This window comes from Dermacentor variabilis, chromosome 2, assembly GCF_050947875.1.
Source record: "Dermacentor variabilis isolate Ectoservices chromosome 2, ASM5094787v1, whole genome shotgun sequence".
Classification (NCBI taxonomy): Eukaryota; Metazoa; Arthropoda; class Arachnida; order Ixodida; family Ixodidae; genus Dermacentor; species Dermacentor variabilis.
Window position 1 is genome coordinate 180,048,691 of NC_134569.1, and position 26,110 is coordinate 180,074,800.

The 26,110-nt window shown below is 44.3% G+C and overlaps 1 protein-coding gene across 1 annotated transcript; it reads right to left on the reverse strand.

The window, feature by feature from the left end:
* Positions 1-1,778: 1,778 nt before the first annotated feature.
* On the reverse strand, positions 1,779-26,057 carry SelT (selenoprotein T). The gene is made up of 5 exons (XM_075682457.1): positions 25,858-26,057; positions 21,515-21,752; positions 15,967-16,054; positions 8,771-8,926; positions 1,779-2,272 (listed from the first exon to the last, which is right to left on the reverse strand). The coding sequence occupies exons 2-4, from the start codon at positions 21,701-21,703 to the stop codon at positions 8,808-8,810; spliced, it is 396 nt and encodes a 131-aa protein (XP_075538572.1). The 5' UTR covers positions 21,704-21,752; positions 25,858-26,057; the 3' UTR covers positions 1,779-2,272; positions 8,771-8,807.
* Between the last annotated feature and the right edge of the window lie 53 nt (positions 26,058-26,110).

Consider the following 26,110-nt stretch of genomic DNA (forward strand, 5'->3'; position numbering starts at 1 on the left):
CATTGACAGTTGCTTTGTTTCTATTTCTAATTTTGTATCAGCATATTGCGACCCGTCCTTTATTTGCTTGTGCATTTCATTTAGTTGTGTATAATGAACCAGATTATGTGTTCGTTTTCTTTTTATTGATGCACATGTCAGTTGCTTCATTCTTATTCATTCTGTTTCAATGTCTTGTGACCCCTCCCTGCTTTGGCTGCCAAAAGGCAGCTGGCAGTATTATTTAAATAAATAAATAAAAATTTGGCACACCTTAAAAAAATTTTTGTATGAATGTGATACAGAAGTTAACAGTTTGAGTGAAATTGTTACAATGCTTGTGAAGGTCCTCCAGAAGTCCTACTTGCAAATCAGCGGTATATTTCGGAGCAGTGTATATAATACATCAATTTTAATACACATTTCATTGAAGACATCACTGCCGCCACAAGATATACATAGCATGCTTGTCTGTTTCCAGTGAGGGTCCTATGAATTGGAAGCAGGAATGAAGACAAACCGTTGGAGGCGGCCTGCTCCTGTGAAAGTGTCAACCAAACAGTATACACTACATTGCAATTTTATACAGAACACTCAGCTAGTATTTGGCTACCGATTCAGCTGAACTATAAGCACGAGGCCATACACTGTTTTTTAGTGGAATAGACATCACCCTAGCGTGTCATTTTAGCCAACTTCGTTTATTTATGCATTTATTTACGAATAGCTCATAGGATCCATGTAGGAGTATTATGCGAGGGGGACGAGACAATAGCTGAAGATTGATGGAGATACCACCCATATCTGGCTCTCTTAGCATTCAACCTTTGTTGTGGAAAAGGCTAGAAGATATTCTGGTGGTGAGAATGGCTCTGCGCGGGCGGCCCATTTTCGCATGGATGCCACGTGATGGCGCCACTGCAACTTTACCTACTGCCATGGCACAGCGGCCTACGGTTCCTGGGGCCTTCCCGCACACAATAATTGCACATTCCAGAGTGATCAGTGCCGTTATCTTAACAGACTCATCTTACACGTGTGATTACTCATGTTTGGGCAATGAATGACCGATTCTGTGAAACTTGCGCCTGCGCAGGCCCAGCCATCCGCACCGCAGTATGAAAGGGAGCGGCTTTCCAGAGTGTAACGGGACACCGCAAAGCCAGGTGCATCCTTTCGGTCGTGTCACTATAATATATCCTAGTTCACCGTAGCAGCGCTGAATGGTATATATAGTGCTGCCATTAAATGCTGTTGTGGAATGCCACAGGCATTGTTTTCCATCACATTGTGTGTGCTCAAGGTGACCTTGCGCAATCATAGACTTGAATCCAATTACAAAGGCCCAACTTCTTGTGGCACCCATTTTTCACAGCTGTTCAAGCATAGGCACGATCAAGACAGTGTAAACAGTTAGTCTTGCTGTCGTTCGATGTAGCTTACAAGGTTGAAAATGTCCAAGCGGTTTGCTATAGCAAAAGCAGTCCTTCCAATTTTGCTTGCTCCGATTCACACTGTGCATGTGTAAGCAAATTATGCAGTTGTATCTTATATTTGTACGCTGCAAGCTCTTGTGTGCCCTTGCAGTGTGCACACCGTGTGCGGTTTTAGTGAAGGAAGACGTCTTGTCCTGCTGAGCTTCTATGCGTGAAAAAAAAAAAAAAAAGCCCTCTGGCAAAAGGTAACTGTACTAATAACTATGTAAGAGACACTGGAATGGGCAGAGACTGCTGTCCAACTGCGTAATTCATCCTCGAATGTGTTACTACCTTGTCAAAATTCAGGCACAAGAAGCGAACTGTGCAACAATGAGCTTTTATTGAAAAGTGAGAACAGACAAAAAATACGCTCTGCAACAATGAGTTTCTATTGAAAAGTGAGAAAGAAATATGGCATTAGAAAAACTAAAACAGCTATTGGCTTGCAACAGTGGGGGAGAAAAAAGAACACTGCTACACAGACATTTACCCCCTCCAGATTAAAATAAAAAAATGAAAGAAAAAAAAAAACAGAGGTGAGGAGGTACAATGGAGTGTTCTAGAGAATAATGAATGCTGTCAGAATGGATGGGAGCAGATGATGCAGCGGGAATGAAGCCGCTTGGCAGCCGTGCGGGAGCCAGAGCCAAATGTCGGCCAGAGCGCTCCCTGTCGCTCAACGCCGAAGGGGCTTCCGCTGGCCGCGGGCAACGGGGTTGCTTTCTGCGGTCAGCTTCATTGGGGCGTCGGGGACCAGGAGACTCCGGCATGGCACCTGGCTTGGCTGCAGCCCGGCAGCAAAGCCAGCCTCTGATCTGTGTGCATGGTTGGCAGACAAGGCACTGGTTGCTGGCATCACAACTTCAGCATTTTTAGTAACAAAAGAAAAAGATTTTTTTGTTGGCATGTAAAGCAGACTAAGCATGTGAGTAGGCATACCAATGTCTACAGCAGCTGCACGAATGGCAGTTCAGCTAGCATAGGAATAATGCTCGCTATCGTAGCATTAGAATAAAACTAAGCTATCAATTTGAACTGTGGCATCGCGAAGCGCATGTGCACATTCAAAGGGCAAACCCAGGGATTTTTCGATGTCCGCTGACCTTAATAAAATTTTGAATATACATTCTTTTTTACACTCAGATTACCTGTGCCAAGCATTATGGCTGCAGATCATTTAGTTTTCCTGAAAATGAATTTTAAAGATTGCTTGCGTTCCCAACTCGTGACTTTTTACTGGCCACCCTGTGTTTGTGACACCAGAGACTGCACCGCTACTGCCCCTGAAATCCTCATTGTCTAGTTAGGAGAATCTGTAAAAGCTCCCTGTGTCGTAAGGAGACATCATCAGCTTCGCTTCTTTGGCGTTAGCACCACACGTACTGCGCGTTTAGCACATGGTCTGCACGTTTACATTATGGCAGCGTAGGATCTGCTGTCATCGACTCATCGTGATATCACACAAAGCAGTCACCCGTTTTGGTTTCGGGATATTGGTTATTGAAAATTATTGATGAATTTCTAAGCAAATTGAACCACTCTACCAGTGACAGGACTGTCAATGCCATTTGAAAGTTACAATATCCCAATATGGCAAAAAAAAAAAAAAAAAATGCCGGAGTTACCCTTTAAAGTAAATTAACAGAGAGTAACATCATTCATGCAATGATAACAACCAGCCTCTCTAAAACATTCATTAGATTGTGTAGATAATCGTGTGTAGACACAAGGTAATTAACATTTTGGAGGTGCTGACTGTTGTTATGCCAGTATTGATATTGCCCTGTACTATACATACTGCACAAGTTGAATGGCTTGAAACAGCGCAACCAAAATCAACATACAAGAAGAAAAGAACAACCACAGCACTATGATGCTTTTTTCTCCTTCCATGTCGTGCTAATGCTGGTTTACGCCACTCAACACAATGGGCTTGCGACCAGCAGCAAGAGCAATTTTGCATGTGTTATTAAGATGCCTAGCAGCCAAGGATTCCCATTTACCAGAATACACTACCTACTTCAACAACTGCAATGGAACTAAATACTTACCTGGTGGGTATGCTGCACAACTATACACACTAAACATAGTATGCACAGATAACTACAAACGTACGTCTATTTATGCATGCTGCTGCCAACAAAGATAAAAAAGCGATACTAATGTAAATACTAATACGGACAATGACCGATTTTTCAGACATTCGCAATAATTCAGACACCTTTGCGGCACCACCAGGTACCCTGTAGTCAATCTATAATAATGTATAAAATTTTGAACGCAAAAACCCTTCGCTGCCCGATTTTCCGGACTCTTTGCTGTGATCGCAGGTCTGAAACAGCATTAATTGAAGCCACCAGCGCCTCCATTTTGATTATCTTGCCACCTCGAACCGGTGCTCTCGTACGCAGATCCGCTGGCAGCTGTAGCCTGCACTGCGGTAATGCTAGGCCTGGCTGCTTCGACAGTTGTAACCAAGGTTCTTGCTATTCAGTCCCATGTTTTTCATTCAAAACATTTGGCACTGCTAACAATGACGCCGATTCTGCCTTAGTAACCCACGCCATTGGCTTCGAAGCTCGGAAAGCATGGTGTGTTGCATAATGCCAGTTCCCAAAAGTCAACTTCGCCTCAACACAGCGATGTTACACGCCGAAACATATGTGAAGTATTGTAGTGAAGCATACCTAGAGTGGGAAGAGGCAAAAGTCAAGGTATTCCTTAATTATACACGTGTGCACCCGCTCTCTCCTAACACAGTATGAGCACCGAAATGCCTAATAAGTGTACCGACAGGCATTTAGAGCTATTTCGGGCATGCCCGTGGTGATATCAGCCCTTGGGGGCACTAAACGGCATGCATTCATTGTTTTGGACTGTCCAATTTTTCGGGCGTTTTCGTGACCCTTAGGGAGTCCAAAAAATCTTATGAACGTATATATACACTGCTCTTTCCCCCCCCCTCTTTTTTTCAAGTCAGTGTGCTAGAGGACAGGCACTACCAAGCAGGCTTTTGAAACTTTGGTAGGCAAACACAGCAGCAGAGTGGACGATGAATTGACTCTAAGCTCTCCACAATGCATGGTTGTAAGTGTTTAAATTCTGGTATTACATGTGCTAAAACTACTATCTGATTATAGGGCACATCATGGTAGGAAACTGATTTTGACTGGCTGAGGTTCCTTAACGTGAGTCTAAACTTGAGTACGCAAGTGTTCTTGCATTTCACTCTCATCAAGATGCAGCTGCTGTGGCCAGGATCGAACTCAAGCTCAGCAGCGCAACAGCAGAGCCACTGAGATACCTCAGTGTGTCTGTGTGTATTTGTACAGCAATCTACTAAATGAGAACCAGCAGCACACCTTTGAAAAACAGTACCTCCTGCAGGGTGGTGCTGATCATCCCATAAAATTTGTGTGCAGCATGTCTCATACTTTTGCCAGGATGCTTGTTGCATGCCGTTTGCGGGAGTGTCTATCTCCGCACCTGTGCTGCTTCTCGCTGGGCACGCTGTGCCCGAAAGTGGTGAAGACTGCGCTGCCAACAGAGACCAGCCGCGCATTTGAGTTACTTAAAGTGTGGAGTACGCTTCTGACGCCACTACGCACTCTGCCACCTGTGCTCCCAGAAAGATAAATGAAGATGCTTAATGTGATAGGGTTGCTCGCTACATGTCATACAGGCATGCCCATTGGTAGCTATGTTGTTTGTTGAAGCCGCAACCATAATTCCCGTGCATTTCGTATGCTCATCTTTATAGTCATCACCGCACCCACACAGAAGCCATAATCATTGGCGGACCGATCTCTGCACTTTCTGAAAAGGCAGAAGATCTAGCACAGTGTAGGGTCATCCACAACTGCGAGTGAAGAAAGTGCAGTTGACCTTTGTGGGACAAAAATTGATTGTGGTATGCACGAACAGGAAGGCATATGATGAGCCGCCATGGCCAGGAAATACATAAGGCTCTATGGAGACTGAGTTGGGAATTCAGTACAGCTACATTTTAACTGTTGGTGTGTTTTAAAGGGAAACTACAGCAATTTTTCTATGTCAACGAATGGCAATGAAATTCACTGGGTATGTTCCACTGCACATTTCCGTCATGTACTCAAGAAAGCAGGTATGAGAGTTGCGCAGATTTTTTTTTTTATACAAATTTTGTTATTTCCTTTGAACCACCTGCCTTGCCTGTTTCTCACCTACTGGCCACATTGTGTTCTGATGTAAACGGTGGCATATACAAAGCATGCTCCGAACAAATGGCTAACGACAGCGTCGAGGATCCGGCAACTGTGAGCTAGTGTTTGGTGTGAGAAGTTGCTGTTCTGAGAATTTACGTTCTGTGTGGACGGGCGAGTGATGGGAGGCAAGTGGGGTGGCATTGTGGGCTTAGCCACACACACAGTTTGAATCACAGTCACCGAATTTGTGCGTCTATACTACCGGCAGACCTGAGCAACTGACTTGAAGCTAATTAAGCCATCAGGATGAAGTGCCTTTCTTTTAGTTTCGAATCCACGAATTTGAAGTAAACTATTCTTCATTCACAGTGCACACAAAATAAGCTTGCAGCAAAACCCATCTCATCACGACTGTCGACGGTAATGAATACAGGGACACAATGTATTGTCAACATTGAAACGAGTTATGTACAGTGTGTGTACTGCAACGGGACTCCTCTTTTGTGCTTCCTTAAGGACACTCGGCGCGATCTGGCCTCACCACCGCGAAGCCTCCGCGTGGCCTCTGAAATGCATGGTGCGCCGGTGTGTGCGAACTCTGAAACGCGTCCTGCAGCAACAGAGCTCCTCTCTTGCTCTTTTTTCTGGACACGCTGCGCCACCTAGTGGCACTGCCGAGAAGTCCATGCGTAGTCTGCAAGATGAGAAGCGGGACGCTGAGGATTGCTCCCTTGCTTGCCACACACTCGGTGACACGTACTGAGGGACTCGAGTTGGCAAGGGGTTCATTGAAGAGTCGCACACACCCAGTGCATTTGTGGTGCAGCTCGCTAATGTGTCTCATTGCTGTCCTCGAGGGAACCTTGTGACGTGGGTTCGATTCCCGGTGACACATACCTAGTAACCGAAGTTAGTAACTGTCGAAGATGGACGTTCACTGAAAAGTGGCATGTATGTTCACACTGCCACATACTCAGTGACCCAAACTGTTCCAATGGTTGGCTACGATTATGAACCGCGCTACCTCAGCACAGCGGCTCAACGTGCTAGCCATTCGACGACGGACTACCCAGTGACCCAGGTAGGCGGGAAAATGGCTAGCTACATGCATAGATACATAGCCCCCGGAAAGTGTGTAGAGCACCCTAAAGATGCTAACGCATTAAAAAGTGAGAAGCTGCTCTATCAACATTGGTATGTTGCCATTCTTGAAGGGTGCCAGCCGTGCTGGCCAGCACTTCCCTAAATTAAACGTGACTACGCACATGAGTGTATTTTTTACATATTTTTATGCTGACTCATTATTTAGCTTCCGAAGTTCACTGTTTGCCTCTTATCCCACACAGACAACAAGCGGAGGCCCCTTCAATACAGCAGCTTAAGAGGAAGCTTTAGCTCGGGCCCAACTCCGACGCGGCCTATTCAAATACATGTAAAAACGCAAAAACGTTTTTCTGAGATAACCCCTGGACCGATTTTAATGAAATTTGTTGCACTTGAGAGGGAAAGTGAAATTCTAGTGACTGTTGGTCGCGGAATTTCTATTTAGGTCCTGAATTTTGTTAAAAAGATTTTCAAAAATTCGAAAGTTTGAAAAAAATAGAAGCATGAAGTTTACAAATTCATAACTCTGCATCAAGAGCAGATATTGTGGTTCTGTAAACGAGATCCATCAGATCATTGAAAGCGGAGAAATTCGATACGTCATTTTACATCTTACGTGAATTTGTTACGTTGTTCACAAGGGTTCTGCAAAACCTATATTTCCATTTTACAATATTTTTTGACATTCATGTGTAACCTATCAATTTTGTCCGCTTTAGATGAACTATTAGATGCTGTTCACGGAATTGTATTATCAATTTTCGTTGCTGAGTTACAGAGTTGTAAACTTCAAAGTTTCGTTTTCTGAAAATTTTCAATTTTTGTCAATTTTTAATAAAAAATTGACGACCTAAATCAAAAATCTGAAACCAACAGTCACTAGATCCTAAGTTTTTCTTTTAAATGCAACAAACCTAGTCAAATTTGGTGCAGTGGTTGCCGAGAAAAACGAATTCTGCTTTTACATGTATTTAGATAGGAGCACCCGAGCTAAAGCTTCCTCTTAAGCAGCCGCCTCAGTCAGCTGTTGATGGTATCAGTGCTGGCGGCGGCATTTCCGCAAGAGGACTACATGTTCTCTAAATGAACAATTACATGTGCAAAGTCTCAATGTATACTATATGGAACAGATGAATTGTGTGTGTGAAAACAGTACAGAGAATGATAAGTAGGCAGCATAACAATGCATACTACGGTCTCCCACTCACTCTTTTTGAAAGTGCCCAATCACTCGTACCGTGCAACACAGAGTGATGCGACAGTGCTTATGTGCATAAAATCTGTGTGTTTTGCTAAGTTCTGACATGATTTGACGTCACTGATGCACAGCTTGCACTGTATTTTAAGTGAACGACGAGCAGTCACTGTACCATGCTGATGTAGGCAAGTGGACCGGTCAGCGTCGGTTGGTCAGTGGCTTTCTTCCAGGGAAACTGAGTGCTCTAAAACATCTTATAGGGAGTATGCGAAAAGCTGTTCTGAGAAGGAGTAAAATACCTAAAATAGCAAGCAGCATGTATCAAATCAGTGGCTAGAGCTACCCTTGGTTTTCATGCTCTTGTGGTGGTGTGTCAAATACAAACGGCAACTAATGGCTACTGAATTCATTGTATCGAATCTGCCAAAAAAGTTTGACAAATTCGAAGAACTGGTGCAGCTGACATTGGCACCTGAAGACGCTGTGCCAATGGTCTGGCACGGTCACGAATCAGCTGAGCATCTTCTTTACGCTGCCTTCCATGCCTTCCCTGCCAGTGTGCTCCTCGGGACGTCACATGAAGACGTTTGCTAGGTCAAGTTTTGGTTTCGTTCTTGCACTTTTCTTGCTTATTTAAAAGTATATTCGAGTTTGTGGAACAGGTCTACTATCAGAAGCGTGGCAGGGGGGCCTCGGGGACCAAATTATGCCGTTAGCTTGCCATGGCGAAAAAATTGCCAGAGTTGCCCTTTAATCGGGTAAGCATTAACAAGATTTTACACTGTGTTAATTGTTGTATCACGTGGGAACCCACATGGCAGACCAACCTTTCTTGACGGGATGCATTAGACCCAGGGCAGGCAGCTAGCTATCGCCGAGCCCCAGAGTGGAGGACTTGAGGAACACCTGGTTGTCGATGATTTGGAACAGCTCGGGAGGTGATGGAATGCGGCCAGTCTCAATTTTGGACCACACCCGCACATCTGCATGTACAGTTTGAAGCACATGTCAAGCGCAGTGTGCAAAGTCCAGAGCCCACTTAGGAGGCTGAGAGTGAAACACCTTCGTTAATACACACAGTACTAAAGTTAAACCTTGATTTAAGTGAGTAAAATGGGCAACTTGATTCGCCACATCAAAATGTCATTATATTGAAATTACACCCTTTACGCAAATAAGAACAGACACCGATAAATTTTTACATGGAAGGGGCCCCAAAATTTTCTGAATTATTGGGTAATCGGAAAAGGCAAATTTGAATGAGAAACCCCACCCCCCCCTTTTTTTTTTGCTGAATCTGAGAGTAGGCAACGAAAGATATGGTTTCATGCCCTGTCAACGATATCTTTACATTGGCAGTACGAAGCGAAGCCAGCCAAGATTTCGCATTCACTCCGCTCTCGCGGCAGATTGTGTCGCCTGCAGTGGGACAACGCTGTCGCGAAAAACGCCTGCAGTGCTTCGTCTGCCTTCTGCTTCGATGCATCTCTGAAACTTGAAATTACGCAACCTCCAGTACCGAATGTGCAGGAAGACGGCACACATAATGTCATGCCATCCCTGCGCACTCACTCTTTGCACACGCGGCAGATTGCCTCAAAAACTGGGTGTGCAGGCTGTGTATGGGCTCGGCCGCGCTAGAAAAGGAGACACACGCCAGACACAAAGCTGCACGTGTTGGCACGTGTCTCATGTTCTGAAATGCACGATCTCACTTTGTTGCTGCTAGCTTAGCATGTAAAACAGAGACTCTCAAATTGGATTCAGCGAAGGTTATCTAGGATTCCACGAGTGGTCAGAATGAATTCGACCCCACCTCGATTTTCCTTATTCACTTCCACAATTTGTTGATTCAGAGACGAAATTTCGTGTTATGAAGTAGAACCTCGTTCATACGTTTTGGAAAAAAAAAAACGTGAGAAAAACGCACTAACCAGGAAAACATACGATTCGAATTAACTAAAAAATTTGACAGACTCGGCTGTTGTTGACATCTATGTAATGTGAAGCGTCACGTGGATCCTTGCGGCATGAGACACCGACGCTCATTGAGCTGGTGGTGCTCCGGCGGTCCGAGGTGCATTTTGTTGTTTTCCTATTGCGTAGTGTTTTAAGAGGGCGACAGGAAACCAAAACATGATGCCCACATCACATCGCCTGCAGCAGGGAACAACTGCGTATTTCGATTATCGCTTGCGAAAAGCGTGCAGTACGCTACCAATGGCACTACGCATCCATGCGCAGTGAAACAGATAGGTGAAGGTGCTTATCGCAATAGGTTTGGGGGCGATAGCTGTGAATGCGGCGTGCAACAACCTGGCAGAGATTTGCTGGTACCAGAATAAGAAACTGCGCATCTTCGTTTTCATGTGAGACAGGTTCTCGATCATACGTGCCTCGCGCCTTTTCTTGTTCACATGTGATCTACAGGCCGGAAAATGTATATGACTAAAGTCTGCAGCAGGGAATGGTGGCGCGTTTCGGTTATTGCCCATTAAAAGCGTGCACTACACTTGCGATGGCACCACGCGCTGTGAAACAGATAGGCGAAGATGCTTATCGCAGTAGGATTGGCGGTGATAGCTGTGAATGGCTCGTGCGGCGACACCGGAGAAGATTAGCTGGTACTGAAATGAGAAACTGAGTGCGTGCTGGCGCCTTCACGCGAGACGGGCGGGCGAGCATTGTGGTGAAGCTGCCGCGGCGGGCAGCTATGCACTGTTCCCGAATTTTCTCGTTTACGTGGGATCTAGAGGCCGGAAAATGTATCACACGATCGCAGTCTGGCGACGTACTGAAATGTTGGTGCCGAAAAAGTGTTTTCTGGGAACGAATGAACCGATAAGAAATGAGCATATCTCTACTGGGTCATTCTATGTGTTCTCAATTGTGAATGCTAGTGCCAGGAAAATGTACACGACGAGATCGTATCGACGAGGTTCTACTGCATTTTGTATTGAATGAACCCACTTCCGTACTCTGTGAGCAATGAGAACCCAATGCAGGAGTGGCTCACAAAACTCGTCACTGTGCGACTTGCGGGCCAACAGTGGCCAGCCTGAGCACATTTAATTTGTGCTTGCGAGATCAGTTTGTAACACGTAAGTGAAAATCAACTTGGAAATTGTACAGGAGCTACCTGTCTGCCTGGTCAACACTGGTTAATGATAGATGATCAAGTTGGCCTTTTAAATGGCACGTAGTAAAACCTTGTTAATTCAAATTTCACGAGACAAAAAAAAAAAAAGTCAAAATTAACTGAATGTTGAAATATCGTAATAAGAAAACAATCAATGAATGCTTACTATGTCAACACGCCTTCACTTACCGAATGAATGAGCAAATCCTATTTGTATTTTGCACAAGAGCAGTGTGGAAGCTGCAATTCTCATCATCTCATGACTGATTGGCCTTCAGAGGAGCAAAGGTCTCGCGAGTTCTTTCGCAGCGTGTATGCGGTGCGCGTGCCTTCATCTCAGGCATGCTTTTCACTACTACGTGCATATCCTGGTGATTTTTTCACCAGTGAGCTGGTCGGCAACAGATTGTCCATCCATTGCGATGTGGTCGGTGCTTTTCATCCTCGGCAGCTTTGCATCGAGTCGAAACAAGACAACTGTTTGCCGCAACAGCTGCGGCCGAAACTGCGGTCGCTATCGATGCGATCGTAGATGGTAATCTTGCAGTTCTGAAGGCACGCAACCGATGCGTGCACTGATTCAAAACGGAATTACAGTATGCCGCAACCGCTGTGGATGAAGCCGTGGTGGCAGCTATCGACATAATCGTGGATGGTGACTATGCAGTTATGAAGGCACGCGGCTAATGTGATGCTCAGCACGGCTGTGTATGCAAGAATAGGCATGAAGCATTCCGGCATTGGTATAATTCAGGTGCAATTTTCGCTGATGACTATGGCGATGCAACCGCCACTACTTCATTCCAGATGGACGCTGCCGGCATTTTTTCTTTTTTGAATTGGACATTTGCGGCACTCCGCGCTCCGAGAGTAGTCCGAATTAACCAATGTGCAGCCAAATAAATACGAATTAACGAGTTTGACTGCACTAAGTAACGTACATGCCTGCTGGGACCCGAGGAAGAGTCTGAATTATCTGATTTTCCAAATGAATGGAGCTCGAATTAACAAGGTTTTACTGTATTGTAATGGATACAGCGGGAAGCATTCACACATTATTTGTGGCTCAGGCACATCGGTATTGGCATGGTGCAGTTTCAACACAGGCTGCTTTGTTGCCACACTACATTAGAAAATAAAAACACACAAGCGTTTCAATGTGCACAAGGGGCACTGTGCTGCAGGTCGGGTGACGCGGGCATTTAGGCTTAGCGTTGCAATCGGCATATCGAAGGCCGTTGTCTGCGAAAAATTAAATAAACTTTTGTGCACTTCACACGTTTGTGTGAAGATGGCACTTATGGCACACGGTGGTAAGAGCATTAGCCATATGGTTGTCGCACACTCCATTATGGTGTGTGGAAAACAAACAAACAAATAGCTCGTCCATGTATTTTCATAGGTTCCACATCAAGAATGATGGCCTTCGAGATGAAAGATAACACACCAAAGCATAAATAATGGGGGACACACGCAGACACAGGGGGTGCTACTTAGGTTAGGTGGATCCAAAGGGAATGAAACGGTAGCACCCCCCCTTCCCCCCCCCCAGCCATGCCCTTATGCGAAGATAGTGAGATCTACATATTTATTTATTTATTTATTTATTTTATTTCATATACCTCACAGGCTCCAGAAGGAGTATTGCGTGAGTATAGCTGACTTCCGTTAGTTCAACCCTCACGGTACCAACGAAATTGGTCTAATTATCTAGCAGGTCAAGACGCAGAAGAAAACCAAACCCTCTGATGATTCATTTGGCAGAACTTGCCCCGATTCTAACATGCAATCACTTTTTATTGTTTCAAAGTAGCAAAATAACAAAGATGACACTAGAGCATCTAAACACAGTATAAATCAAACATGAAAAAAAAGATGTTTAAAAGAAATAAAAGAAAAGCACCGAATCAGTGAACTTCTTGAGAGAATGGAACTTTATTTACTTAATAGCCATAGTGATCACTTCAACACTGTCTATGAGGAGCCATATCTCGTCGTTCTTATGGTCAATAACGCATTTGATATTGCACGTTTATAAAATGCCTCCGTAAGAATCGCAAACGAAGGGGTCGCCTATGCCTAGACTTAGCTACTTTGTCTTGAGACAAGTGCGATTTTTTGGAATGTCAAGAACATTGCTGACTTGTTACTCCTAGCTTGACATGTAAAATACAGTTGAAACTTGATTTAAGGAAGTGATGACCTCGCTCAAATTATTTTGTTAAATTGGGAATTTTGTAAAATCGAGAAAGGAATTTTTTTTTTGCTCCTCTGAAATCTAAAATTGTAATGTTGCCACATGCAAAAGCTACCGCGGCATTGTATTTGTCGCTAATCCAGCCATCTGTCACATAAACTATAAAATAACGAGAGCAACCACCGCCGCTGCTACCGAGGTGGTGTTGAGTCCACTGTTCCGTGCATGGGCACGGTGGGCAGTCTCGTCAAAATAAAGCTAGGGCCGTGACTAGGGCACCTATAGTCGGATACAACTTTAGAAGAAAGGAGGCGTTTACTCCTCCGCGGCGGAGGCACACGAGCACCCACCAATGGGCGCGCACTCTGGATTAACGTCATCAGCCGGACGGCCGGTGAGCCCGCGGACGGAGAAGATGGCCACCTGCGCTTCGAACTGGGCGAGGTCGCGTCAACTGTGTGCTTCAGCCCCTCGTCAGAGTGAATTCCAGAACTGTTTGTGATGGTCTATCATGCCGGAAATATTACTATGAGCTTACGATGCGGCATTTGCACCGCATGCGCTTATTCTGAACCGTGATCCGGCGAAGGAACATTGCAGCGAGCATCGCTGGCGCTGCACTACGCTTTGCCTGAAAACAGGATCCCGTGGCGAACGCTACGAACACACATCCTGCGTGTTTGTTCCATGTTGTTTTATTTCGCTCCCGAGTGACGTTACCACGAGAAAAGTTTTCCAAAGACTAGTGCCTACTGTTAGCGGCGGGTGTGTTCGCGTACTGTGTCGCTGCGTTTTTATTCGGATGGGGTGCAGTGATGGAGCAAAACCATTCGCAGGAGAAATCAGAAAAGTGTGCGCACACGAAACAAACCTACGGGTGTCTCAACAGAAAATATTTGCAGAAGAAGCCTTAAGCGCAAAGATTTGTCACCGTCAACTTAGTGTCACCGATCAATGTCAGCAGTGAGATAGCCGAGCGTCCAGCGACGGTGTTTGAGCGTTGTGTAGCACCATCGATTATTTGCTGTCCGCCAGTGCTCACCGCACGCGCAAGCTGCAGGATGCATGCTGTGAAATTGTGAAAACACAAAACCAAAAACCAAAATATAAATTTTATGCTATTTAAAACCAAGGGTATTTATTTAAAACGATGAATGAAGCACTTCTGTACTTTCCTGCCTCAACCGTATTCTCGCCCCAGGTTTGTAATGGCTGCGATAAATGCATTGTTTTATATAAGTACGTTTTTAATAGCAACTGATTCATTTTAAGCTTGGAAAACGAATAGTAGATACGCCGTGTACATGTAAGCAAGCGCAAAAGCCACGCAGAGCTGCTCTTTCTACTTTGGTCACTTGCAATGAAGCTAGAGAGCAGATGACGGGCTGCATTGTAGAAGGCACAGGGTTATTTTTCTGTCGCTATCGGACATGTGCTGTAGCACATGAGAGCTCTACTAAACCAGCCATCAAAATACAAGTCTTTATTTATACCGAGAATTACGCGTTTCAGGAGCACGATTTTTCGAGTGGGACTATTTTAGTTGCGGAGGCAATCGGCTGTCGCGCTTCGGTCATCTGGGCAGAGCCTCCCCTTTTTTCTAAAGTTGAATCCGACTATAGATGGTTCAACGCATTAGCTTTAGAGCGCACGCTTGAAGCAAAGCTCATCTGTGCCAATATTAGAAAGAGAGCACCACTTTTCTTACTCATTTATTTCAGGAATAACGTCATTAAATCGAGTTTGTCCAAGTTAGTTTCGTTAAGTCGGGTTGATGACAACACTGAACCCTATGGGTACCTGACTGGGAATGGAAACTTCTTCGTTATAGATTGGGAACTTCATAAAATATGACTTCAACTGTAACTTATCATGTGAATGTGCTTTCATAATCAGACTGAAAGTGATGTGTCATCACAGTCACGCTATACGGTAACTTGCTCTGTTGCTATCCGTGGCTGTCACCTTGTGATGACAATGGCGATGACGTTGGCTAGGCTGGCTCTGATCGTAGGCTGTTGCGAATGCAGTTTTGGTTTTGCCAGTCTCTAGTTTTGTATAATAGTGGACGGCCCAAGCACTTTTCAGATAAATATTATTTGACGAAAAAAAAAAAAGGCCGTACATTACAAGCGGGCAAACGCTGTAATAATTAACTGCGAACAACTGTTTGCACTCCAAGATCTTCCTGAAGCAAGCCAAAAAGAGGCAGCTTTGAAGGGAGGTGACACGTGTTTGACGCACTCCCTGTACCCAGAGCACCACTGAGATGGATGCCGCCTCTGTTGGCGTCACCACTGTGGTCACTCACCACACTGGGGTTGGGCGCCAGTGTGACGAGCAGAGAAGTCTGAGCTATGCGGTAAGGCTAATTTCAGGATCGACATAAAGAAAGCGTGGTCCCATAGAAAGGTATGGGCTTGGGCCAGGACCTTCAGACGAGATAGAATGTGCCAAAAGATCGAACCAATTGGGGTCGAAATAACGGGAGTCTACCGTACACGGGCTACAGCATTCCAGGTACTGTGCAAAGATAGCAAGATCGGTGCAACCCTAGGAAAGCTATGCTGTCTGTATATGCGGATGTGTCCGGTACTGAGTCAACCATATTCTTCAGAAAGTGATTGTATCTCCTAAATTATTTGCTCGAGCCTCTGCATTAGCCATGCGTTTTAGGTGTTACGTACCATTGAAGTAAATCTCGAATGCCCCGGTAGAGACCAGCTTGCTCTCAATGGCTCCACAGACAAAGAACAACATGAGACAGGAATACAGCTGCAAAGAGAAGAAAACCAATTATACACATATATATATTTTTATGTCCTCGTATTGATACTGAAACCTGAAGACAGATCAAGAACTCAATGAATGGAAAAACACAGCAGCATACAACATATGAAGAGAGCTATTAGATTATTCACTCTTGAGCAAAGCATATAATTTATATTCAGTCCAACATACCGTATTTATTTGATCGTAAAGGAAGGGTGACAGTTGGAGGATACAATAAAAAATAACTTATGTGTGCATACTAATATGAAGCGACACAGTGCAGCTTACAGATTATTAAGACTCAGTACGACTTGCCCAGAATACTGACTAAGTGGAAGCCCTCGGAAAAACAGCAAATTCGAAGTGGATTATTTGTGAATTTCGCACTGAATTGTGACTTCACGGCAGTGCATGTTTTGCCTTATGGTGCGGCTTTACGGCAGCTTGCGTTGTGCTGCCGGGAAGCCACATCATAAAGCAAATTATGCGCTGTTATGAAGTCACACCTCAAGACGAAATTCACATAAAACTTTTTTAAACTCTCGGTGTGGGTTGCAGAAAAATATGGTACTGCCTCAACTGCCGAGGCTAGAGTTTGTGCTGCTGTCTAACGTCTGTATTGCCAGAAATGTGGTGCTGCTTTCACCATAATGAAATAGTGAGTCATTCATCAGTCTCGCATATGAGGTGAGGGGTGACTTTGAGGCTAAGGATTTTGGGCAAGAGGTTCGCCTTATTATACTTGAATAAGTACAGTCCCTTGAACTATTTCTTTTGCATTATAAGCAAGAAAAGAATAGGCCCATATGGCTTGGGAGTAATGAAATCACATGTATTTAGCAAAAACCCTCTACTAGCACCAGTTGATTAATTGAATGATTGATTGACGAATGGATAGATTCTCAGGCTTCAAACCTTCTAAAGCAACACTTGTGTTATAAGGCACGTTACACTGTAAGGCTCTGGACTGATTTTGACCACCTGGGGTCCTTTAATGTGCATCCAAATCTAAGTTCACTAGCATTTCTTGCATTTTAGCCCCACTGGAATGCGGAGTGGGTGCTACCAGCACCAGTTTGCAGGCGATCCTTTCCCAAGGCCAGTTATCAAATACACTACTAACGCTTCACTTAGTTCTGTCATGCAGTATGCGAAGGAGCCTTTCCAGAGACCATTAGCTGTGGCCTCACGGAATTTCGCATTCCATTTTTGGGATGGGAATTTTTAAACTGTTGCTAGAACGTGGATTTTTTGCTAAGTGAATGTCACCTGTTTACTTCGTCGCATTTATTTCTCAGCTATGAAATGTGCTCTAAGGAAAATAGTTAATGAAGTTAATTAGTAAAAACTGATTAGGTTAATTAGATGAGAGCACTGCTGCATGACATGAAATTTTTACCCTCTTGAGTATCGACCTGGAGAGGAGGAAATCTGCTATCTGCAACAACTGGTCTCTGAAAGGCCTGTATAAATAGTGGGGAAAAAAACGGGACCATTTGGCAAAATTGTAAGGACAAGCTGGACTATCCTAAAGCACAAAAAAAAGCAATCTTTTGTTTGTTTTTGCATTCCATCGCCTGATATGTGGTCCTTAGCTTCTTAAACTTTTTGCCCTTCCACAGAATGTGGAAATTGAATACTCTCGAAAAACGCTTGTTCTCGCCTTCAAATACCTGCCGCTGACCCGTATAATAACAACACTAGCTGGAAGTGAGCGCTCTGCCTCTCTTTGCACTGTTTCTTTTTAGTGGCCCGAGCATAGAGTGACAATCCTGCTTCTTGCGCAGCGCTTCCAGTTCATCTGCCAAGATGAACGGGGAGGTAAGTCAAAATAAATCAGAAGAAATATAGAAAAGAACAGTACAGTACAAGATTCATGGGTTTCATTATAGATACGATATCAGAGCATACGTTTAGTTACAATTTGAGTTACTGAAGTGTCTGGAATAATTTGAATTAAATATAGATCACTGATTACCGCACACCAAAGCACAGAATCGTAGACTTTAGAGACTTGCCACGTGAGCACAACATTGGCGAAATTCCTGGAAACCCGGAAGTAGAAAGCAGAAGTAATGACGTTACTAATGACATCACACACAAGAAGGTGGCATGATGTTTAACCGGCTAATTAATGCAAAACAGTTGCCTCCGAGTTCGGTTCGTGCATTGCGTTCGCCTAAAGTTGACTTAAAGAACACTAACGCTGAGGTGCAAGTGCCACTAAGAGACACCTAAATCAAAGATTATGGTCGTCTACCATATTTTTTTTTGCACATTAAGAATAGCTTGAATAAAACTGCTAAAAGCTAAGTGGTACTTCAAAAAAGAATGTAAGTTTTCGGCTCGTTAGTACGTCATATTAGTCTACTAGTGTACAAAAGACGCAAGGACAGTACTATAGAGGCTGCAGGAACTGCGGGTGTGAGCCATCATAGAAGCGACAGATATCGCTAGTATGGGAGAACTCGTGAGCTAATTAATGGTCTGCTCTTCAAGAAAGTCGCTTCATCTTAACCACATGCAGAGAGTGGCTCAGCGAGGATGGCAGTGTCAACAGAAATTGTCACACTTTTGACACTTTCTAAACCAGTGTTTGACGTGCTTAGCCTTTCTCACACACTTTATCCTTGCTTGTTCATGGGCCTTCTTTTTCAAGTTGCACAAGCGAGCGTGCTTGTGCAAGCTGCTACTCTGTCTGTCTGTCAGGACTGTGAAAATAAAACAGTGTTGAAAGTGAGTGCTCTGCGTCCTTTGTACTGTCCCTGTGTATTTTTGTGCGTTAGTAGGCTAATATATACGGTAGTTCTAGCTAAGCCTGCGCAGAATGCACAATGCCAACGCTTATCACTGGAAGCACCATGGAGCTACCCAGACAAAATGTAACCTCGCAAGTGCAACTCGCAGAGCTGCAACAGCTGTGCCGTGGAAAGTGTGACGCGTCGAGGGGGGGACAGGTGTCAGCAGTGCGAACTGCGGCCAACATGTCGTCCAAGGTTGCTGACTTTTTGCCTAGCTGAGTGGCCGAACGTTGCTTCGAGAGTTGAGACCAAGAAGTTTGCAATGTATTTGTTGGCTAACAGGAAAAAGTTAACAAGGAATACTGGTTTTAGATGTTTTTCTTTTTTTTATGAGACTCAGAAAATTTGAAAGGTGGGAAACAATGGTAAGAATTCGATGCTGAAGTTTTTTTTCGAAATGTTAAACCTAGCATCATCGACATTGTTGTGATGTTGTGGCGCACCAAAATTTACAGACTTCACGTAGCAATAAAGGGCATTATCATGTTGGTTATAGAATGTAAACAAGAGTGTCGCGCATGTTCCAGCTGGATGTGCTCATTGCGCAGCAACCGCAACAACGGAGTAAGCCAGTGTATAATGACGTGACGCATCAACCTCCTGGGTACCAAAATCAAAACTGGTTCGTAAAAACAAACATTGTATAGAGAATTATTTTAGGCACTCCATATTTTTTTAATGCTTAGAAACCTTGAACATTAATTTACCTCAAAAAAATAACAAGGTAAAAAAATCGTGTCCTTACTTAGTTAAAACAAACCACTGCGTGTGCAGTGAGGTTGGCAGCTTGGCACTTTTTTTTTCGCAGAAAAATAAAAAGGAACTCGATACTTTCATTTGTGACCAACATAAACGATCCTGTTTGTTAAAAGAAAATTAAGTACTGGACTTGACATAGTGTTCCCAAATGACTATGTGTGCGCGTGTGCTCTCTGCTCCAATATGAAAGACAATATCGAATTTGTGTTCACAGAGCAATTCTTACAAATGTTCACACAGCTGTTTTATAGCTCTGCACAGGAATAAGAAATACTGAAAGGCCTCAAGTGCAAACCTGATGGTCTCTTTCTCATACTATTTTTGTTCTGCCACTATGCTTCCAATTTATGTCCTAATGAAATGAAAATGTTGTTGAAAAAACAAGACGATGATGCAAAAGATATGTTCTCGTTTAATTGCTGCCATATATTTTGCAATTTTTAGTTTTGCTTATTCCCAACAAGACATGTGTTCGTATTCACTGACTTCTTTTCCTACTGGCATTTTTTTTCATTCTTACATTGTTATTGTTGCCTTTTCCTACAGCTACAAACCTATCTCTCGGCAATTACATTGAAGTTTAGTTAAATTCTGGGGTTTTATCTGCTAAAACCACGATTTGATTATGAGGCACACCATAGCAAGGGACTTTGTACTAATTCTGACTAACTGGGGTTCTTACATGTGCACCCAATGCATAGAACATGGGCGTTTTTGCATTTTGCTCCCACAGAAATGTGGCTGCGGTAGCTGGGATTTGATGCCACGCCTTTGGGCTTAGCAGCGCAACACCAATACCACTACACCACCATGGCATGTGCATCAAAGGTTTAAGAATACATGTATCTTAAATATGTGTTTTTCCATCTTTCATGGTATTAATTTGTAGAAGATACACGCATGAAGTAGACACACAGCAGGTAAAACAGGCATAGCCATGTTTCTAAACACAAAATTAATGCTGCAGAGGGCTATTAATAATGCAAGCACTTTATCAACAGAGGTTAACAGTCCAATTGGAAGTTGCTCTGACAATGTCTTTCCACTGCGGAAACATTCTAACTGCAGAACCAAGAATCTGAAGAATGACCACTAGGAAGCAACTGCAATGCCCTCTCACAAGCAAAGCTAATCCTTCCTCCTGAACATTTCTTTTTTCCTTTCCCAGTCATCACTGTTAAGGCTTGCCTCTGTGATGAACATGTGTGTCAAGTAACAAAAAGGGACGCCAAATGCTTCAAAAAATTGCTCGTACAACAAAGACATTTTGAACAGTCAAATGCACTGAAAGCCACACATTCCTAGCAAGCGTGAAAGACGAACGAGAGTGCCCACATTTGTCGGCATCTGCACATGCGTTTGTATCCCAGTGTAGAACCTTCTCCCTTTCTCTCTGTGTGAGAAATCAGCCCTGCTATGATGCCTTAAATATAGTGTATACTAGTGATTTAAAACCAGGTCTGCAAGAGTGAGCTTTGTTTTCTTTTTAACTCCTAAAATCTTGTCCGAAGAAATGCACAAAATATCCCACATTTTCTTTTATTTTCCTAAACTTTTGCGCATAGCTTGCTCATTGAAAAAATACTAAATGTGTGATTTATTCCTTGCACTGAATGAAAATATTCAATAGCAAACATTATTTTAAGGTTCAATGCATGACAGCTCAACAAATGTAAACTGTAAAATAACACGAACGAACGGCCAATCTCAGCAGTAGGTGGTGCGATGAGCACTCGCAGGTGATTCATTCATGGCAATTCAAGCAATTGAAACTGTGGCGTGGACAAGTGGGGCTTGTACTTGGTGATATTGGTAGAAACTGGTAGGACGAGTGCAGCTCAGGCTTTAAGGGTTAAGGTGCACCTTGAAAGGTGACCGAGGGTCGCTTGTGGAGGAACCTCACCTTGTTGCTGACCATCCAGGTGAAGAAGGCGGGTGTCTGGGCACCCATAAAGGGAAAGGGGTTGATGCCAAGCAGCACCAGCATAATGAGGGCCAGCTTGAGCAGCGACAGGGCATGGGCCAGCTGCATGCGGGGCGGTGGCGGGGGGTACGCATCCCCCTCCACCAGCAGCGACGGGTACTTCTCCATCAGCAGCCCCGCATATTGCTCAAAGGCCCGCCGGTAGCCTCACGAGTAACTGCAAGTTGACAGGGCGGACAGAGAGCATTGTTAAGCGCAACGTATGTTCTGGGCTCTTCCCCCAATGCTCAGAGAAAAGATGTGTCACAACACCAGGCCTGATAGTCCAGCTTGCCGCCGTTCTCAACAAATGCACTTTGCTTCAGCATCAACTATCCCACATTTCCGCCATTTTATGGGAACCAAATCCACTCTATGCCTGTAGATGTCCCTAACGTTACACCACCCACCCAATCTTCTGCCATTCTCCACTACATTCCCCTTTACTTAACAACTATACTCTTATGAGCCCCTAAGCCACTGTCAGCTGGAAGCTGAGCGAGCCCCTCACCAGGTTTGCACACTGCAAACAGACAAATGCAGTGAATAAGTTAAACACTAATGATCATGTCTGCAAAGTATCAAACCGCTGCATGAAGCAAGAACACTTGAAATTTCCAACGAAAGCCCTGCGCTGTTTCTCTCAAGGGAGCCCCGATTCTTGCCAGAGAACCAAGGTCACTCGCATAAACGCCTCTATGCAAGACGCATCGCCTGAAATATCACTGATTATGACAGGTTACTTTGGTGAATCATCCAATGAAGCAGAATGCCACAAATACCATTAGAAGTGTGCTGCACAGCAAAAACAAAAGAGAAGACAAAAGGGAAGCGGAGCTCTTGACACAGATGTGAGGCCATCTCTCGGCTCCAGTATGGGAGAAGGCAGGAAAGTGATGCTGCTTGCAGATGCTAGTTTATGCAAAGGGAGAGTGTCTATGGTGGCAGTGAATATTGACTCCTGGCAGCACATCGATATGACATTGCAATTTCTTTTATCATCTCTAGTAATGAACCAATTTAGCTGAAAAAAATGCTTCCTAGATGGCACCTTACAACATTTAGTGTATAACCAAAATTTCAAATGGGGCATTGTGAGGGGCCCTTTAATGTCTCTGCTGCGTAGTACATTACAGTTTGCTTTTTCAACATCCGGTGACATAACTGTCACTGTCATGGTGTGCCAGGTACAATCAGCTGTCATTTGTTTCTCACTTGGGAGGCCCTTAGTTGACCGAAATTCCAGTTATGAACAGCATTACATGTATGAAATAATATAACTAAGCTTTTTTTCAGTTTGATACTTGAAGGTCATCTTTCTTGACTATTTGTATTAGCTTCAACTAGGAAATTTTACTATTCGAACTGCCCTACTTAATTCCAAATGGCGGACTTCCAAGTTATTTCACAGCTCCAGATGCTGTTAGCATGTAGTGACTATGACTGTTGAATCACCAGTTGCATCTAAAACGCTTTTCTCCACATCAGTGACACTGCGATAGCCAGTCTACTACTGCACTGACCACTTTCCAGCCACAAACAGGCATAATGAGAGTGACTACAGTGCAGTGAGAGAGAATACAAACATGTGACCACACTGGCTCGGGCACTTGGCAAAACAGACAAACTCACTTTGGATGTGCTTTTTCTTCCAAGACACATAAATGTGACAGGCCTTATAGGGCAATATTTTTGGAGGAACATTGGATAAATCCATAACCTCAGTTCTGCTAGAGAAGTTAAAGCAGTGCTTGTGTCTGCACCTATTATTTGTGTATTATCTGTTTCTGCGCTGTAGTCACTTCTGTTATGGATTACAAACTAGTCTATTCTCATGCCTTTTTGCAGACAGGCAAGCAAGAAACACAAACCATGGCCTTCTGCCCATTTTTTTTCTTTCTTTCCAAAACATGCCACAATGGTCGCACAGGCAGCAGGATAATCATGTCCCACTCACTTTGTTATAATTTCAGAACGAAACGTAGATGCAGAGGCACTAAGCTGTTCACAGGTGGGACCCGCAGTGAAGACAGCTGTCTGTACATGGGCTCATGAAGTGCACGCTCTGCTCCAATTATGACTTGCCAGATGTGGCCTACTTTACAAACACGGTATAAGCTGTCTGTTTTCTGCTTGCAGGTGGGAACTTTCAATTCTGAAACAAGTCAAAGCTTCAGCGCTATATACGAAATGATCCGAATGAGCCAGGGCTCTATTTAACCCTTGAATTCGATAGCCACAGCATGGCTAGATAAGTTCGTTATTTTCATATAAAAGTTTCTAGAAAATTAATTTTAATTTCTGGGGTTTTACGTGTCAAAACCACAATCTGATTACAAGGCACAGAGCAGTGGAGACTCTGAATGAAGTTCAACCCCTGGGGTTCTTCCAACATTCACATAAACCTAAGAACACAAGGGTTTCCTTGCATTTCACCCACATTGAAGTGCAGCTTCTGCTAGTTCTAGCGTGCAACAAAAGCTTTGCTGAGCAGCAAAATTTGATACGACACTGGCGGCTTCCAGCTCAAGGCTGAATGCCTGTGTGGTCATCGCATGCATTTGCTCTGCACTGGCCTCCTCCTGCCGTGCTTAACCGAAACCTGCCAGAATGGCGCTGGTGAGATTGTGCACCAGTGGTAGATGTATCTGTAGGAAGGGACTCTTGTCTTAAAAGATACCACAATGAATCTTTTTTTTTTTGGCTCGCAGCCATTCCATGTTGTCACAGTGAACATAACCCTACCAAAGCAAGCCTGCTTTGGTAGGGTTGTTAGGGTCTAATGGCTACAGGGTCAATCACCTAGGCAGGTGTCCTGTTAACAGAAAAAAAGGAATTGGTGTAAAGAGCACAAGTGCTTTGACACTGCCGACAAACTATGGCCATTTTACAAAACCCACGAGATGGCGCACTATGCAACAGTGATCTCCCCTGTCGCAAACCCATTGTGAAGTGTCCAACAGTGTTTTCCTGCACAGCGACGAGTCCCTTTGCAACGGACATGGCACTGCAATAATTGAGACTCAAGTTTGGACCAAGAACTGCAACCAAATATTTTTTTTTTCACTCTAAAAATTCAGTCCTTATCAACGCATGAAGCACCAATTGTAAAGTTGGTCGCTCAATTGCACAGCCAGTGGTGGAAGGGAAGACTTCTTAACTTTAAGCAGGAAACTCAGCAATGCTCTATGGCCACACCAACACGTGTTTAAGCGCAACAGTAGTCAAAGAACATGATAAATGCAAAAAAAAGTGAAACTAAAATAAAAGTAGAGGTCTTCCATGCGGTGCTAAGGAGTATACTAACGAAGTACGCATTGCCGACGGTCAGCTAGTGATGTGCACACGTTAATAAAAAAGAAAATCGCAAGCACGACCAAAGCAGTTCCAACACCGTTGAACAGTTCAAAGGTGGCAGTGGATGCTGTGGGCAGGTAGGGATAGGCTCCCTACGGGCAGGGTGCGGGCACAGTCGTTGTCCCGCTCAGAGAGGACGCCTAAACTATTTCGCAGCACAGGAAAGCTATTTAGCCAAAGCATTCCCCAGAGTTTTTCTTTTATATAACGACTGAACAGGTCCAAGCCTGCTTTGCCACGGAGATCGAACAAGCAGCAGCGCATTCAGCCTGGCATGGACATGTCGGCGGGAGGCTTTAACATGACGAAATCCGCTTGTTCGCCGCATCTCTCTCTCTCTCTCTCTCTTAACCTGCACTACACGTACACGCTTCGCAAGAGGTCACGCGCCTGCCTGTGACAGGCCTCCAAATAATGAAACGAACAATACAGAGCCCATACCACGCGATCGGAAGCGAGCACACACGGTATCAGCGGATCACCCAGAACGCCAATCACAAGACCGAAACCAAACAAGAAAGGGTCGATGCACTCAAGGCATGACCACCAGATTTTAAGGGGGAAAAAAAAAAAAGGAAAAAGAAATTTTTGAAAAAGAAATCATTCATATGAAGTAGCGCGTGCTAAAGAAATGTCAGAATTTAAATGAAAACGTGCAGTGAGACCAACGCATATAATCAAGGAATCTGCGCCGCGCGATCTCAGTTTAACCGGCGTCGAACGTGCCGCAAGGCCCGATATCGCCGTAGGCGATAAACCTATAGCACACGGCAGATGAGGATAACGCGGAATCCAGAAAATGGAAAGAAGGTCAAAGGCCGCTCAGGGCCAAATGTGCTCGTAGGACGTGCGCAGCACGCAGATATTTTCCGTGTGTAGATTGGTGGCGAGGCCGGGGCCATGCACTCGCACCGGAACCTACTCACCAGTACAGGAATTTTAACTTGGGGTTCGCGAAGTCAGTCTTGAAGCTGGTCTTCGGAATTTCCTTCATCTGTGTCGCGCTCTGTTCCCCACTGAAGAAAAAATCCTGGAGGCTATACGCGAGAAACAGTAAAAACACGCCGCCGTAGAATAGCTTAGAATTATCGGCCATCTCCGACCGCTGACGAACCGATTCTGGATTGGATTAGCTTGGCGCGAATCGGTGAGGCTTCACAACAGCTTCACTCGCCCGTC